Below are 18776 nucleotides of genomic sequence, written 5' to 3'. Positions count from 1 at the left end.
AAGGAGCTGAAACCATTTAAAAAACAACTTACTACCTGATTTTCACTAATGTTCAAGGCCATGCTGAAGAAAACGTTCAAGCCGCTGAAATCCGAGTAGTATTGCCTTGAATATGGAACTCAAACCTACACAAGAAGATAATTTATTTATATAAGAGGTGACATGCTCCTAGACGTACTTAAAGAATTTAATGTTCGTGGAGCCAAAAGTTCAGCACAAACTTAAATGGTGGATAAAAAAACAAAAGTGACTGGGCAGGTTGCTTCTTGATCCACAGCCTCAAGTGACTATCAGGAGACTCATCCCTCATTGGTTCAGGAGCCCACATGATCATCGTAGCAACTCCACACTAGCTGCTCCATCACATCAGTGTGCTGTAGTTAATGGTAGAGCAAATAGCCCTGCATTATTTTCAAAGCAAATTTGCAACAAGATAGTGCCTTTTTTGCACAGGCATGACAACCATGTATTTTACCCAGAAGCAGTGTGGTACCCAATTAGTCAATCATAAATATTAATTTCGGAAAACAATTTCCAATGAACATACAAGTAATAAATACCTGACACATTCAGAAACCTCTAAGAATTGAAGATATGACCATCTCCACCACTTGAATCGAAGAGCAGTATACATACCCATACAGTTTGCTGCCATACAAGACTACAGGCCCACATTTGGCTTAAAAAATCTTCAGTAAGGTTTGAATTGGTTTGTTCACAAGCCGGGTGGCAAAATCGAAGAGTGCACTCACTGTCCTCCCTAAAAAGTGACGTGTTAACAAAAATCAGAGGTGACCAGGATCCTTTCTGATTAAACAGAACCCCCCCTCCCACCGCAAGTGATGGCAAAGCATTATTTATTTATTTATTTATTCAAAGTTTTATATAGCGCGAACAAGATCTTTACAGATATCAGAGCGCTTCACAGGGGGCAACAGGAGTGGGCAACAGGAGGGTGAATAAACATAATAATTGGGTACAGTATAGTAAACGCTAGCATGCTAGAATAGCAGTCATGTGCTGTTATAAATATAACAATATAAGGCGGTGCAGAGTCTTTGATCCAGCTACAATGTAGATCAGCAGGTACCAATAAACACTTAAAATAGACAATAATATAATATATATTCTGTACGATCCCTATTTCCACCATACCTAATGCACACAGACATTCAATTGCAGGTCATCCAGGAAATAAAAGATCTAAACAATAAATCCTAAGGAGATCCTCAAAGGCCAAATTGTTTCTATCCACACTGTCAAACACAGAAGTGAGATCCATAAACATCATTTGGATACTACTTGGCGTAGCCACAGTGAACATAGTGATTATAAGATTTCATTTCAAAGCCTGAAGAATAGTGCTTTTCCTTGGTCTAAAACCATATTGAATGTCGGAAAGAATACGATTCTGCTCCGTCCCCTCTTGAAGACTAACTAAGATGACTCTCCCAACAACCTTGAGAGTTGAATCCAGTAATGATGTTGGCCTATAAAACTTAAGGTCTGACTTGACTCCCTTTTTAAAGATAGGAATAATCAGAGTGCGACCAGGAAGAGGGGATCCCAGTTGTAACTATGGCACTCAAAATCCTAGTGAGAAGAGGTGCCCACAGATTAGCATTCAATTTGAATAAATCAGAGGGAGCCCCATCCGTGCCAGAGGCATTATTTTTGCTAATCCACCCAATCGCATCCCGGACATCCCCTAATTTGAACCAAATGTTAAAGTAGTCCGAAACAGTGAAAAACTCCTCTTTCAATCCCTCGGGCCATAGAACCATAAATCTCTCTAAAGTGAGCTATCAAATTGTCTGGGGCTATAAAATAGTGGAGGGCCAGGGAAACATTACTAGAAGAAGCATTTGCAATGCAATAGGTCTCGTATTTACGAGACTTTGAGCTATTGGCAATGTAAATGTCAACAGCTTAAATTCTCGCAAATATGAGACCTATTGAATTGCAAATATTGTTTCCAAGCGCCCATACCGTGCTTAGACTTAATAGAAGCCACGGCCCTTTCTTTAGGCGAGTAGTGTTTAAAGAAAGGGCCGTGGCCTCTATCAAGAGAATACGCCGCATGGGGTGCTTGGAAACCAACCACAAATAAAATTTGTAAAGCAATAGGTGTTGCATTTGCGAGAATTTACGCTATTGTCGTTTACAATAGCAATAGCTCAAACACTCCTAAATGTGAGTCCTTTGGCATTGCAAACAAGTGGCCGCCATTGTCCCGGCTGCTTGGAAAGTGAAAGCACGCAAGGTGCGCTGAATGTGAGGAAAGCACATCGTGCCTGCAGTAGGGCAAAATCCATGAAAGAAAATAGTGCTTACAGAGTAAATAACACAGGCGGTGTAACAACCGAAGTAAAAGGGCCAGTCCTCATGGGAGGTTACAATTAAAGACAAGGCAGAACTAAGGAGGGACTAACAAGCGGATTACCGAATCCAAAGCCAGCATTTACAAAGGACAAAGACACAAGCCAATGAAAAATATGGACTGAGAGTGGGCGGAGCTTCAGGTGCATAATCTAGTACAGCATGCCTCACAGAGCAGCGCATTTGCGGGCCAGGCTCAGCCTAAAAAACAGGACTGTTACAAATTCCAGCATGTTTGTCCTTTGGGGTCATATTTTAATTGCTCTGCAAGTACAAGTGTTATTTTTGTTTATCATAGCATTGACTGAGCATTGTTTGAATGGCATTTATTCTGCCCTGCTCTGTCCGAGTTTCTAACCTGTACCACCTCCTATATTAAGTTTTGACTGCATGCTCTTGCAATCTAGAGAGTCAGGTGCCGAAAGGGAGTAACTTAGATATGCAATTGAAGTGTAATCTTGTCGGTGGCCTTTGAGACACCAGTGGTAAATATTTCCCACATTAGATATTGACTAGTAGCCAACGATTTCCCCAGGACCTTTAGAAAAGCCAGCTCACGTCCTGTTCATCAACTCAGCTGGTTCTTTGGATGTCACCTGTGACTACAATTTCCTCAGTGCTACTTGTCACATGAAAAGTCAGGGCCGAAAGCATGGTGTCCTGCTGAGTAGGCAAACGTAAACAAATAAAAAGGACCCGCAGCGTTGGAAAGTGAGAAGAATTTTTGAACATGCAAACACATTTGATATTTCACGCAAAATTCTACATAAAATATAGAGGTTTTCTATTGGTAGCGAAAGTGTTTCTTGGAAATAAGGTTATGTTCGAGGCATATGGGCTGCAGATGGTACATTTATGAATAGATCGCCATCTGGTGTTGGGCTCGGATGATTGCACTTGTTTTTCTTCTGGAGAAGTCTTTGTCGTCATAGATGACTCCTCCTCTTGGTGTTAGTGCGCATGGGCATCGGCTCCATCCTTAGATTGTTTTTTTCCGCCATCGGGTTCGGATGAGGATCGAAGCGCTCCGGACCGACTTCGATAAAGAAGGTTATATTCGGCGCGTAACCCTTTCCAATTCGACGGTATTGTTATCGAACGCGACTTCACTTCCATACCGACGCGTTTCGAAGGACGACGACTACGAGAAACTCGAAGTAGTCCAGCCCGGGGTCCATGGAAAGGACTCCATTCAAAAAATGTCCAACGTGTGGTGCTAAGTTCCCACACAAGGACCTACACGAGGTGTGCAACCTCTGCTTGTCCCCTGAACACGAATCCAGGGACTGTGAGGCCTGTGCAGCGTTCTCTTCAAAATCGACGATTAGAAACCGTGGAGCCCGAAGACACGAGGTATCAAGAATGCAGTCACAAGCAATCCCGGAGCTGTTCGAGGACCAGCACCCAGAAGAGGAGGAAGAAGAGGCCGACGAGGCGGGGTCTGAAGCGGACGAGTCCGACGTCGAGGAAATCGACGTCCAACAAACCGTGAGTGACGACGTCCCCTTACCAAAAAACAGACCCCGCACGGTGTCGACCCCGCCCTCGAGCCCGGTCAGACAACCGAGAAAAGTTTCCGACGCCCCGCCTTCGAGCCCGGCAACGAAACCGAAACACTCGGTCTCACATCATGGTGGTTCCGATAAACGGACCACATCGACACCGAAGCTCCAAGTCAAGGAAAGCTCGAAGTCGAAGCAGTCCATGTCGACACCGAAACATGTTTCGACGTCGAAAACACCCTCGACACCGGGGACATCTTCGATACCGAAGACATCGGATCCGAATAAAATCTCGGTGCCGAAAATACAAATGGACAGTCAGAAGAAAAAACACCTTTCGGAACCGAAAACTGCGGTACCGACACAGGAATACAAGACCGATCCTAAACAAAAGACTCTGTTTATTGATCCAAAAACGGGCAAGGTAGTCACAGAACTACCTAAAAAGAGGAAGAATGAACATTCGGACGACAAAATTCATCCGAAGAAGAGAACAATGGGGACAAATACAACTCCTCCCCCTTCTCCAAAACCTAGACACACACCGTCTTCTCCTCTTCCTCACAATAGACCAAATATTCCTCCCACACGACCATCTACACCTACAACAGATGTAGAGAGTGACACAGGGGAGGGAGAACATCCTGGGGATGATGAAGACACAATCCCAGAGGAGGCAGACCCATGGGAAGAGTACAATGTAGGGTCAGATAACGATAACGACCCTGAAATGTATCCTTCAAAACCTTCACCTCCTGATGATAATACTGGTTTTGCGCAACTCATTAATAGAGCAGCAACATATCACAAGGTAGAACTACATGCAGAACCTCAAATAGAGGATTTCTTATTAGAAACACTACCTACTGCACAAAGAACATCAGGAACACTACCAATGCTTAAGGGCCTTCTCAGTCATACATCAGAGATATTCAAAGACCCAGTGAGGGCTAGGGTACTGAACCCAAGAATCGATAAGAAATATAGGGCAGCTCCAAAAGACCCAATAAATATACATTAAAGGGCAAATTCCTCTAGACTCACTAGTGGTCACAAACGCTCGTAAGAGAGCAAACTCTTTATCTACAGGAGAAGCTCCACCTCCTGATAAAGAGTCTAAGCTAATAGATGCCTCTGGCAAGAGAGTAGCATCTCAAGCGGCAAACAGCTGGCGCATAGCTAATACGCAAGCACTACTTGCAAGGTATGACCGAGCGCATTATGATGAATTAAAAAAACTCATCACACATCTCCCTAAAGAACATCAAAAGAGGGCAGATCAACTCATACAAGAAGGGAAGTTAATTACTAACACTTCTATAAAGTGCGCCCTAGACGCGGCAGACACTGCAGCAAGATCTACAAACACAAGCATCATGTTAAGGAGACATGCATGGCTCAGGGTATCAGGGTTCAAACAAGAGGTACAAACATCGTTACTGAACCAACCTTTTGATGGGAAAACACTTTTCGGCACAGGGACAGATGAGGCCTTAGAAAAAATGAAAAAGGGTACAGAAACGGCTAAATCAATGGGAGCATTGCAACAGCCGACACAAAGAGGTTCCTTTCGTAGGTCCACCTATAGAGGAGGATCCAAAAATACAGGTACAAGCCAGCAACAAACCTCTTTTACACCTACATCACCCAGAGGTAATTCTAGAGGCAGTTACAGAGGTAACAACAACAAGGGTAGAGGTCGCAGAAACAACAACAACCGCAACTCTCCAACCCCAAAACAGTGACTTCATACAGCTCCCCCCAGACCATATAACACCGGTCGGGGGACGCCTATCACAGTTCCTACCTGTCTGGGAAAACATCACATCTGACAGGTGGGTGAGACAAATTATCCAACATGGTTATTGCCTGGAACTCACATCTACCCCACCAAACATCCCCCCCAAACAGCGTCCAATGAAACAAGATCACCTGACACTGTTAAAGCAAGAAGTACTATCCCTGCTAGGAAAGCATGCCATAGAGAAGGTTCCACAGCACCAACAAGGAACAGGAGTATACTCCCTATACTTCCTAATTCCCAAAAAGGATGGGTCTCTAAGACCGATACTGGACCTAAGACCTCTCAACGCATACATAAATTCGGAACATTTCCACATGGTCACGCTCCAACAAGTACTTCCTTTACTGAAGAAAGGGGACTTTCTTTCTACACTGGATCTAAAAGACGCTTACTCTCATATCCCGATTCACAAAGCCCACAGGAAATACCTCAGGTTTGTGGTAGAAGGACAACATTATCAGTTCAAAGTCCTTCCGTTTGGTGTCACAACGGCACCAAGGGTGTACACAAAATGCCTGGCAGTGGTGGCAGCTCACCTAAGAAGACAACAAATACATGTCTTCCCATACTTGGACGACTGGCTAATAAAGGCCAAGTCACAAAAGGAATGTCTTCAAAACACACAAAAGACAATTCAGCTACTACACCAACTAGGATTCACGGTGAACTACACAAAGTCACACCTACAACCAAGCAAGGTTCAACAATATCTGGGGGCTACTATAGACACAGAAAAAGCCAAAGTATACCCCAATCCAGTCAGGATCCAAACAATGCTTACAATCATTCAAAGATTCCAGCCACAACACTCACTACCAGCAAGAGTGTTCATGCAGCTATTAGGGATGATGTCATCCTGCATACTGCTAATACCATATGCCAAACTACAAATGCGTCCGCTACAAGAATGCTTAGCGACACAGTGGAATCGGGCTCAAGGACAGATTACAGATCTGGTGTTGGTAGACGACCGCACACACCGCTCTCTGAAGTGGTGGAACACAACAAACATTGCCAAGGGGCGGTCGTTCCTAGAACCAATTCCACAGGTGACAATAACAGCGGACGCATCGCTCACAGGATGGGGAGCACATATGGAGAAATACACAGTACAAGGAAGGTGGAGTGTGCGGGAAAAAAGACTGCACATCAATTACCTAGAACTACTAGCGGTGTTTCTAGCATTGAAAGCCTTCCAAATACATGTTACCAACAAAGCAGTCCTGATCAGAACAGACAACATGACATCAATGTATTATATTCAAAAACAGGGGGGGACGCACTCTCTCCAACTATCCAGACTAGCACAGGAAATCTGGAGATGGGCCATTCCTCAAAACATCTATCTGTTAGCCGAACACCTACCAGGAGTCCAAAACCAGATAGAAGACATCTTAAGCAGACAGTCGGAACAAATACACGAATGGGAACTGCACCAACAAATACTGCAGCCATTCTTCCAAAGATGGGGACAGCCAGAGATGGACCTCTTTGCCACTCATCAGAACGCAAAATGCCAAAGCTTCGCGTCCAGGTACCCGCACCACCTGTCGCAGGGCAATGCGTTATGGATAAATTGGTCCAACAAATTTGCATACGCTTTTCCCCCTCTCCCACTAATCCCATTAGTGGTCAGAAAACTACAACAACACTCAATGACCATGATACTAGTAGCACCCACGTGGGCAAGACAACCGTGGTTTACCACGCTCCTGCAACTCTCACAAGTGCCACATCAAAAGCTACGAATTCTACCCATGCACCTTACACAGAACCATGGAGAAATAATGCACCCAGATCCCACACAATTGAACCTAGCGATCTGGCTCCTGAAATCCTAGAATTTGGGTACTTAGATCTACCCCCAAATTGCATGGAGATAATTAAACAAGCGAGACGTCCCACCACCAGAGCATGCTATGCAGCTAAGTGGAAGAGGTTTGCTATACACTGTACTAATAACAATATCAACCCTCTGGACGTATCAACAAAGGAGATTATCTGCTACTTATTACACTTACAGCAATGTAATCTAGCGTACACATCTATCAGGGTACACCTAGCAGCTATAGCAGCGTACCTACAAAACAGACAGCACATATCACTGTTCAGAGTACCAGCGATAAAAGCCTTCATGGAAGGCCTTAAAAGAGTCATTCCACCAAGATTACCACCTTCCCCAGTCTGGAATCTCAACGTAGTACTCACCAGACTAATGGGACCACCTTTCGAACCTATGCATAGGTGCGAAATACAATTCCTTACATGGAAGGTAACTTTCCTTATAGCCATTACCTCACTCAGGAGAGTAAGTGAATTACAGGCATTGACAATACAAGAACCATTCCTACAGTTACACCAGAATAAAGTGGTTCTTAGAACAAACCCAAAGTTCTTGCCTAAAGTGATTTCAGCATTTCACATCAACCAGCCAGTGGAACTACCAGTCTTCTTTCCAAAGCCACAGACGGTAGCAGAAAGGGCTCTACATACACTAGATGTCAAAAGAGCCATTTTGTACTACATAGAAAGAACACAAAACTTCAGGAAAACTAAACAACTATTTGTAGCATTTTCCCCAACACATAAGGGCAATCCTATCTCTAAAGCAGGCATCGCTAGATGGATTGTAAGATGTATACAAATATGTTACATTAAAGCAAAGAGAACATTAACTGTTCCTCCTAGAGCTCATTCTACACGAAAACTAGGAGCATCTATGGCATTCTTAGGGAACATTCCCCTAGATGACATATGTAGAGCAGCAACTTGGTCTACACCACATACATTCACAAAGCACTACTGTGTTGATGTACAGGCTGCACAACAAGCCAGAGTGGGCCAAGCTGTATTAAAAACTCTATTTCAAACAGTTGCGACAGACACTGGTGACCACCGCTAGGGAGGTAACTGCTGTACAATCTATTCATAAATGTACCATCTGCAGCCCATATGCCTCGAACGGAATATGCTACTTACCAGTATGCATCTGTTCTTGGCATAGAGGGCTGCAGAGTGGTACATGCCCTCCCTGCCTCCCCTGCCTCCCCGGAAACCTGTGTCTGTCCCAACATTATCTTATTTAGATACACTTACATGGGCATATCTTTATGTATTATACTACACTACTCCATCTAACCCTACTATGGCAAAACAATCTAAGGATGGAGCCGATGCCCATGCGCACTAACACCAAGAGGAGGAGTCATCTATGACGACAAAGACTTCTCCAGAAGAAAAACAAGTGCAATCATCCGAGCCCAACACCAGATGGCGATCTATTCATAAATGTACCACTCTGCAGCCCTCTATGCCAAGAACAGATGCATACTGGTAAGTAGCATATTCCTTATTAGGCAGGTGCTGAATTTATTGATCAAGTATGCACCCTGTTAATGCTGATGGTCTTATTAGTGTATCATGGATACTGTTCGTATTTTCATGTTCACAGGACCCCATAAAAATCAAGAACATTCAATCTGACAATCAGTGTTGCCTTCGTTGCAAATTCGAATACGGATACCCTAAAACTATTTAGTTTAAAGCACCATTATAACTGATAGTGTGAGAAAGCGGCTGTGGCACAGCGGGGAAAAAAGAGCAACTTGGAAAGAAGCGCAGTCTTAGCACCTCCTAGAGTTTCGTTTTGCTGAAACTGCAAGAGGGGGAGAACAGAAGACTTAATGAACGAGCAGGGGAATTCTGTGAACATTAGCATTAGGCTTGTGACCATAAATGTACCCCGCTTCATCTCAGCCTTCTCTATGCCCTACAGTGGAGGGATAGCTTTCAGAGTATTTGCGTACACTGCCAGGGTAATTAGGGATAAGAACTGTGTGGGATGGCAGAACCATGGATTGTATTTCTGGTAACCGGCGATTGATGCTCCTGCCACGATATATGCCTGCACGCTTTTCTTTACTTTAGTGCATGTGCCTTTTTTGGAGAAACACACGTGGCAACCTTATTCCAACACCTTTCTTAATATGTAGGTGAATGGAGGGTGCTCTTCACAAGTACACATGCAACATAAGGGGATTTCTGTGGCAGATCCTAGATTCATTGCCCTGTTGTAAATAAACCATCATGGTTACTAGTTTGAGTACAAACTGTTGTACCCGTCTGAGTACCTCAAATGTCTGTTGATGAGATCTTTTATCTCTGTCTGCACAGGGTCTCTCAGCACACAGTGTGATAACTACGGGCGATGTAGCTGTAAACCAGGAGTGATGGGCGAGAAATGTGACCGATGCCAGCCCGGATTCCATTCTCTCACAGAAGCTGGCTGCAGGCAAGTAGATTACTTAAATTGTTTGTGTATTAAGGTATACTCCGTGTAGGATTTCTTGGGAGGATTCCCGCCCTACTTTTGTGAATGTCATCCTCCAAAGAACTGTTCTCCTTCCCTGCTGGATGTGGACCTAACATGAGCCAAGTCTCCATTGTTAATACAGAAAAACTGTAGTTTTGGCATGAGTCTGCATTCTTGCCAGGATTCAGATTTTACCTGCTGTTCTAGCTATAGGTAAATCCACATACTTACTCCTCTTCCCAATAAACAATGTTGTGTATTTTTAAAGTGCACCAGCACCCCAATGGTATCCTAGTGCTGAGCGGGGGGTGGGATGTCTGTGTCTAAGTCTAATCCTGCCTATGGTAGGTCAGTTAATTAAAAAAACCAGGCCTTCAGCTTCTGGTGGAACTCATGAATAGAGAAGGCCCTGGTGAGGAGAAGGAGGCCATTCCACGCTTTAGGAACAATGTAAGGGAATGCGTTGCATGGTCATCACCAAGTTTTACGACTGATGCTGCTGGTTTTCTAACTCTGAATGCACTGAGGCCTGCTAGCCCGACCTCTGTGCCAGTGCCCTGACCTTAAAGTTTGTCGTATTGGCTGTACTCCATTGGATATGGCCAACTCGCATGTAACTCCCAAGTAAATGGCGGCACGCTGGTACCCAGGGCATGTAAGTTAGAGGGGTACCCAAGGGCTTGCAGCACTTGTTGTGCCTCCCTGGAGGTCTCCCAGTCTGCCACTGCAGATTGGCAGAGCAGTCGTACACTATGTAGGAAACTGGGCTTTTGTTGCAGTTGTCCCCCCCCCCCCCCCCCAACACATTTTGCTTCCTTTTTGATGCTGGATGCTGATTTGCATTGAAGCCATCTAACCAGACCTCCATACCAGTGCTCCCTACTTAAAACAAAGGGATCTCATTGTTCTACAATTGGCAAAATACTTTAGTACCCCTGCAAGTCCCTGGAAAATGGTGGTGCCTAGGGCATGAGTACGTAAGAGGATCCCGAAGGGCAGCAGCATATCTTATGCTACCCTAAGGGAACCTCAATCAAATTCCACACAGACTGCCATTGCAGTGTATGTGACATGGTGATAACTATGTCTGAAACATGACATGGTTGTGCCGTGCCAAATACACTGCATGGGCTTATATGTAAGTCACCCCTGCTGCAGGCCTTGGAGCCCTAAGACAGGCTGTGTTATAGTATGTGAGGACATATCTGCATGAGCAGATGTGTCCCTGTAATGTCTAGTTTCATTGCTGGATATCACAAGTGAGCAGAGAAGCAACTAAAAGTATGTTCTGGTCACTGGTCTAAACTAATTTTCCAGCTCCATAATTGCTTCGCAGAAACCTATGGTGTTTGGTATCAAACAACTTGTATTAATAAATTGATGAGTTTTTTTAATACATGCACCCTTAGAGGTACCCCCTGATCCCTTGTTTTCCTCCAGTGTGTTGGCTAACTAGTCCTGCCCAGCCTGATGCCACAGACTAGTTTCTGACCACTAGGAGGTGAGGGCCCCGCTCTCAGAGGTACAAAAAAAAGCCTTCTCAGACAGGAGGTGTTTACACCTCCTCCAAACGGGATATCTAGTAAATTAGCATGTCACGGCAGGGGGCTTCATACAGCCCACTGCCTTTGATATGCAAGCCTTGCTTCCCCCAGATCTGGAGGATGCCACCCCCTGCCCTGAGGCCCATTTGGCACCAGGACAGGTGGGACATTTTGTCAGGAGGCGTGTAGCACTGCTAGGCTGGACACACCTCTGGAGTGGGCATCCAGAAGTGAACATGAAAGAAAGGATTCCCCCATCTTGAGTGTGGTAGAATTATGAACACTGGGGTGGGATGTTACCCACTCCCTACAGCAAGTATTCATCTAGGGGGTGTAGTGATACCAATGGAAAGTAGCCCATTGGCTACTATCCTTCATTGCCCCTAACACCCCAAAATTGAGTATTTCGTTGGCCCCCTGACACCAGGAAATTAGATTATACTCCTGGAAACCGAGGAAGAAAAGAGGACTACTAAAGAGATTGAAGGCTTGCACCATCAAAGATTGGCACAAAACCCTGTCAGGCTGCTTGCACTTTGAGCATCGCTAGGACTAAGCCAAGAGCTTGATATCTTTCCCAAAACCCCTGGAGAACTGCCCCGCACCTCAACAACAAGTAACGATTTCCCTTAGAGAAGAGGAGCTGCTCCCTACCTAGTTGCTGGCCATTGGGGCCACTGAAAGAGCAACACGACAATAGAAGGTTTTGGTGCTCCAGGAGGTCAGATCCATCTTCTTGACACGTTTGGAGATGCCAGGACCCCCGGGAGCTGCCCTGCATGCATGCCCTGGGCACCAGAGCATTTGCAGCAACCAAGGCTTGTTGGTGGTCCAATACGGACTCCGACAGCACAAGGACCGATCTACTTTCCAGGGATATCAGGATCAGGCCATCACTGAGAGTGTCCCTGCAGCCCCATTTCCCCTCTTCTCCAGGTCACCATAAACAGTGAGTCTCTGACTGCCACACCCTGTCACAAGCCACACCCCGATGTCTCAAAGCACCCGAGCCTAAGGTAATACGATGGTGCCAATGGGGTCCGTGATCCTCAAAAACTGAACTCACTCTTGGGTTTGGCCAGACTGGTCTCCTAGTTACCACCTGTGGCCTCTTTCTGCAGTAAACTGAGAACTGTGATAATCTTCAGCAGCACAACCCCGCCGAACAAAACCTCACTGCACACAAGTCCCCCTGCCAGAGTTAAGAGTGGGCCAACAGTGGGTGTCCCTGCATGCCCAAGACACTCAAATCTTGATCCTCCCTTTGGTTTCAGCTGGACTGGCAACCCAGTCACTGCTTCCAGCTACTTTTCTAACAGGACCAGTCCCCATTGACTTAAATGGGCCACCTGTTGCCAATAAGCACCTCTGCACCGAGACCTCCAAAGCTGACTGACATGACCTGTTGGTGCTGCCTTGAACCTTGCCCCATACTTACCTTAAGTCCAGAAGAACAGTCTGGTAAGTCATTGACAAGTGATCATAAGCAGTATGTTTCTACCCCACGTTTTGCATGGTTCTGATGTTGTTTCAAATGTAGTGCACAGGGTTCCTGCCAATCAGTCATCCGTGCACAGACGGTAAGCCTCATCACTAACCGCTAACAGAGACCCTGCCCTATATGAGCACGTTTTAACATCACTTTAATCACTTTAACGCAGTCACAGCGTTTTTCGCCTAGTTCCGCGTCCCGCTACCTTCGAACCCGCCATTGTTTCCATGCAATTACGGGTCGATGTAGGCACCCAAGATACAGTCACCATTTTCACCCTGCCAGTTCACGTCGGTCTACGACTAGAGAGCTAATATAGCAAATTTTCCATATGACACGACTGTATATGCACATTAGATACACTGAAGTGACACACTTTGTATCGCTTTCACTTACCCGTTTCTACAGCACTTTACCTGGCTAATTAATGAGCACCCTTTTAGTTTTTACTGTCTTTTTTTAACGTTTCAGGATATTACCATCAGTAAAACAGTTGTTTTCTTTGTTGACAGAAAGTATATCCCCAGATGAAGGCAATTTTGATATGCCGAAATGCATTGGGATTGCTTGAGTGCATTATTTTGAACCAAAAGGATTGTGTTAAAGACAGAAAAAATCGATGTGACTTGAACATAATGGATTAAATACAAGCATCTTGCAAAACGAAACGTTTTAAGGTCAATCTTTCATTTACATTGGTGAAACCTTTATACTAGGACATTATAGGAGCCCGGGGGACACTCCCCAATCGGGGGGTGCTACCTGTGTGTTACCCCCTCAATGGGACCATGCCAAACGACTGTCGACACAGCACCCTGACTGTGTGCCATGCCCACTAACCTTGTCTGAGGGCATAGCAAGTCACCCTCTACCAGGTCTCACAGCCGTAAGGCAGGGTGCACTATCCCACAAGTGAGCGCTTCTCTGCATGAGCAGATATGTCTCTACAACATTAAAGTCCATTTCCTTATATTGTAAGTGCCAGTGAAGCCATAGAGAGTACCTGGGCTGGAAACTCGACAACTGGAGTTCCACAGCATAATGATGGCTTTGAACACAGGAATGTTTGGTACCAAACTACTCCTCTCAGTAAACCCACTCTGATGACAGTGTGGTATTTATATTACAGTATACCCATTGGGTAACTCGGAGGTGCCCCTGAAAACCTTCCAACCCTGATGTGGTCCTTCACCAGCTGTAGGTAGCCAGCCGCCACCAGATATGTTTCTGGGCCCCCGAGTAGAGAGCCCCGGTTCTCTGGGACCACAAACAATGCACATCCTGGGCAGAGGTGTCATGCCTCCCCCCCCAGGATAGGCCTGTAGAGGGAACCCATAGCCTCTGCTACTAGCAGTAGATGCATCCCCTGGTTTACACCCCCACTTTGGTCGGGAAAGCGGGAGAAAAAAATCAAAAGAATAGGCGTTGTGCCCACCTTTGCCAACCCCACCCCTAAGGTGAGGGAGGCGAGATAAAGCACAACTTACAGTACTAGTAATCTTGAATATGGAGGGGCACCCCTCCAATCAGGCCTAGGTTTATGCCCCTCCCACAGGAGGGTGGCATAATAGAGGGTGTAGTCACCCCAGAATCCAGCATTGACCGACCTCTCCTGGCCCCCACAGCTGCACCTGCAGAGTGAATCTGAAGGGTCCTCCCGACTGGCCGGGAAAGATTTCCGACGTCGAAAGGCACCGCAGCTCACAGGCTTTGGTGCGCTTAACCTGCAGTGCCCCTGTGACCGCCCCCCTCCCAACCCCCCTAAAACCTCAACTTACCTGTTCTGTGGCTGCTGTTCTGTGTTTGCCCCTTGCATCCGGCCGCCCCTGTGCCGCTGGTGGTGTTTGCTGCTTTGTGCCATTCCTCCCTCTCCACTGGGCTGGTCCTAACGCCCAAAGCGTGGCCCCTGCAACTGTTCCCCTACCTACAAGCAGTGTGTCTTTTTTTCATCTGATTTGTCTGTAGCCATCAGTCAATTCTTGAACCTTGGTGCTTTTCAGGTGAACATGTGCTCTATGCGTACTTAGGTTACAGGAATTGTGTGGACAAATTTGCTCTGCAGCCTTCTTGAAATGTTAATACCTAGCAAAAAGGATTGTGTAATCGTGAGAAATTTTGTTTCAACTTATCAACTTTCTACATTGAGCTTTCCTTTAGATTTGATTTCTAATTAACTATTGTCTCTTTTTTTGCAGGCCATGCTCCTGTAACCCAGCTGGCAGTACTGATGAGTGTAATGTTGATACTGGACGCTGTAACTGCAAAGATAACGTGGAGGGCTTCAGCTGCGAAAGGTGAGTCCGCTTACTGGGTATTTGTTTTTTTTAAATCTATTGATTTGTTTGATGGATGCAAACAGTCCTTGGCATCTGTATTTTGGTTCCTAATGCTATTATTTTGTGTAACCACAATAATATAAAAGTAGCATCTTTGTGCTAGACTTTGAGATGAAATCCGTGTTTTGCAGAGTTTAAGAAAAGTTGGCATGAATGATATTACACATATCCTATTACTTTTATTGAATCCTATTATCCTAGTTTGTAGCACGAAAGATCTCCCTTGACCAACATGTCCTACTGTTCTGTATTTCTGTAGTAGGGGATCTCTGTGTATAGTCATAATCTAGTGAATAGTCCCGCCCATGTGCGTGGACCCCGGCAATCAAAAATAATCTCTTAAGTTGTCAGAAAATTGCAGAACTGCAGACACTTAAGAGAAAATTTAAAGACAAATAATGCAGCCTATATCCACAGGCTACACTGTCCAGTACTTCAACTAGAAATTCCACCAAAAATCCACAAACAGCAAAGCCTTTCCTGATTCCCTTGTTTTTACTGCAAAACCCCTCAGAAATGATAGAGAGGAAGACCTGGACAGACAAGCCCCATAGGCTGCCATTATGTGGCTTAAATAGGATACTGTGCCTTTAAGAGAACCTTCCAGAACCTTCTCTCAGTATCCCAGAATGCATAGCAGGTCCAACTTACTTTCAGTTCTTTTTTCCGGCTCCTGCTTACAGGACTCTGTGCATTGAGCTCTCCCCTTTTCAGGGGTTTATTGGAGTTTTTGACACTTTTTGGTTTTAAAAGTGTTCTGCTTTGATTCTTGGTGTTTCCTGTTCACTTCTGTGTGTTTGTCCAGGCTTTTAGGGATCTAAAATGCCTGCCTTATTCGACAAGTGCCCAGCATGTGGAAGGAAGAAGGCCAAGACTGATCCACACGACGTCTGCATTATTTGCCTCCCTGATGAGCATGTCCCTGAAGGTTGTGACATCTGCCAGGCCTTTTCTACAAGGACCCTGAGGGAAAGACTGAAGATTAGGCTCCAAGGCCTGGAGGAGAGGCGTCTGCAGGTGGGTCTGGGCAGGCTGGGAAGGCTCCCTCTGCCCCTGCTGAGGCCTCTGGGGGGCTCCCCAGAGGCAGGAAGACCAGCAAAAGATCCCGGTCTCCGTCGACGTCGATAGCATCGACGACGACGTCGAGAGGGATGACGACGGTGTGTTCCCCTTCTCCCCGGGGCTCCGGGTCGAGACAGCATGGGAAATCGACTTCAAGAGGCCTGGCCAGGCCGCCGTCGAAGTCACCGCAGTCTGAGTCGTCGACGTCATCATCGTCGTCGACGTCGAGGCATCGCCGTCGACGAAGACACCGGCGCTCGCCGTCGAAGCGACACCGCCGGTCGCCGTCGACAAGTTCGACGTCGAGGGGGCCCTCGGCGTCAAGGACAGTGAGGAAGCGGTCTTCGAGAAAGAAGAGTCGACGCTCGCCGTCGAGGTCTGGCCGCTCGTCGTCGAGGGGGCGACGATCGGCGTCGAGGAAGAAGCGCTCGACGTCGAGGGGGCGACGATCGACGCCAGAGCCTAGAGATAGCCGTTCCACGCATGGGAAACGCTCGATGTCGAGCAGGAAGAGATCAGCGTCTCCTGGGGTCTCAACCTCCTCTAAGAGGCGCAAGAAGGATTCTGGCGCCAGAAGTCACGCCGGATCTGGTGGCGGACGTCGGAGGCGTCGCTCACGCTCGGGAGGGTCTGGCTCACAGGCCCCCTCCTCGAAGAAGTCATCGGGCACGAAGTACTCGGTGGTATATACACCACCGAGGCCTGTGACCCCTCCTCCTCCTCTGCCGAAGGAGGCTCTTCCGGCTAAGCCGCCTCTCCCCTCCCTGCCTCCGCCGTCTACTGAGGGGCGGCCTCTGCCGCCAGTTCCTCCTCATAGGCCTCCGAGGTCAGTGTCCCTGCCTCTGCTTCCGACACCTCCTAAGGGTACGCCTACCCCGAAGCCCCAGGACAAACCACGGATGACGCCTCCACGGAAACCGGTGGAGCGCCCACGTGCTGGGAGGTCACGCTCCCGCTCCGGGCAAAGGGAACGTTCGCGTCATAGATCTTCAACGCGATCTAGACGGCGCCACCGGAGACACAGGTCTCGTTCACGGACCAGGTCGTCTGGGACCAGGGACTACTCCCCGACCTTGTCAGATTCGCCGGACACGCGGGTCTCACCGGTCGACGATCTGGTGTCCTTCCAGGACGTGCTGTTACGGGGTGCAGCGAAACTGGGCATTACTTTGACAGTGCCCACTCCGAAGACCTCGGTCATCTTTGAGACGCTCCATCAGAAGCACTTGTCTCGGCCGTTACTGCCACTGGTGCCGGGCCTGGAAGAACCGGCCCTGGATCTTTTCCTTACTCCTGCGGTGACTAAGGCGGCGCCTTCCAGACTGCAGAAGAAGTACCGGGCTCCCGACTCGGACCCAGCCTTTCTGCGGCTGGAGCCCCCTCCAGACTCGGTGATTGTGACGGCGGCGCGCAAACAACATGCCACCACGCCTTCCTCCACTGTTCCGCCAGACAAGGAATCTAGGTGGTTGGATTCCTCTGGGAGATGAGTTTGTGGGACTTCGGCGACCTCAATGAAGGCGGCTAGTGCCACGGCCTTGCTGGGTCGGTATGACAGAGCCCTCTGGGAATCTCTTCAACAATTTGTGGAACTTCTTCCGCGGGACAAGCGGGAAGACTTCCAGGAGGTGCTTAACGAGGGGATGTTGGTGGCGAATCAGGTCATCAGCGCTGCAGCCGACTCCTCTCTTCTGGCGGCGCATGGTTTCTGCCACGGAATTAACCAGCGACGACATGCCTGGCTCCGCCTTACGTCTCTGAAACCGGACGCTCAGCAGAGGGTTGCCAATCTGCCATTCTCTGGCGAAACCCTGTTCGGGAAGCACGCTGACGACGAAATGGCCCGCATGAAGGCGGAGGCTGAGACGCTCACAGCGGTGGGTTTGGAGAAGCCCAAGGAGACCAAGAAGACGTACCGTCCGTTCCAACGCCGGTTCGGTGGTCAAGGTAGAGGGCGTGGCCAGTCTTCTGGACAACAGCAGCAACAACAACAGCAGCAGTTCAGAAGGCCATTCCAGAAACGCCAGAGGGGCAGAGGCGGCCATCAGTCGGCTCCAGCGACTAAGGGCCAGGCCGGGTCTAGGCCCTGAGCACTTTCTTCCCCGTCAACTGTTACCCGCTCCGGTGGGGGGAAGCATTCAATCTTTTCTGGCAGAGTGGAGAAAAATTACTCAGGACAAGTGGGTGCTGAATATTGTTTGCAATGGATACAGTCTTCGGTTCACCAGCCCTCCTCCATCGATCCCTCCGGTCAGCTCGCAGTATCAGCTGCGCGAGCTCCAGGCGGAGGCCGATATCCTGTTAAGGAAAAGGGCGATAGAAGACGTACCTCTGTCTCAAAGAGG

At 47.4% G+C, this 18776-nt stretch overlaps 1 protein-coding gene across 1 annotated transcript in view; it reads left to right on the top strand.

The window, feature by feature from the left end:
- The window catches only part of LAMC1 (laminin subunit gamma 1), a 365535-nt gene that overhangs the window by 162649 nt on the left and 184110 nt on the right, over positions 1-18776 (top strand). Inside the window, exons 6-7 of the mRNA XM_078643183.1 lie at positions 9859-9976; positions 15229-15327. Coding sequence (XP_078499309.1) covers positions 9859-9976; positions 15229-15327 — 217 coding nt within the window. The remainder of the gene's footprint in view (positions 1-9858; positions 9977-15228; positions 15328-18776) is intronic.

The sequence above is a fragment of the Lissotriton helveticus genome, chromosome 1_1 (assembly GCF_964261635.1).
Source record: "Lissotriton helveticus chromosome 1_1, aLisHel1.1, whole genome shotgun sequence".
NCBI classification, from domain to species: domain Eukaryota; kingdom Metazoa; phylum Chordata; class Amphibia; order Caudata; family Salamandridae; genus Lissotriton; species Lissotriton helveticus.
Note: the sequence above shows the minus strand (reverse complement) of the source record. Positions and strands in the feature narration are given on the sequence as shown.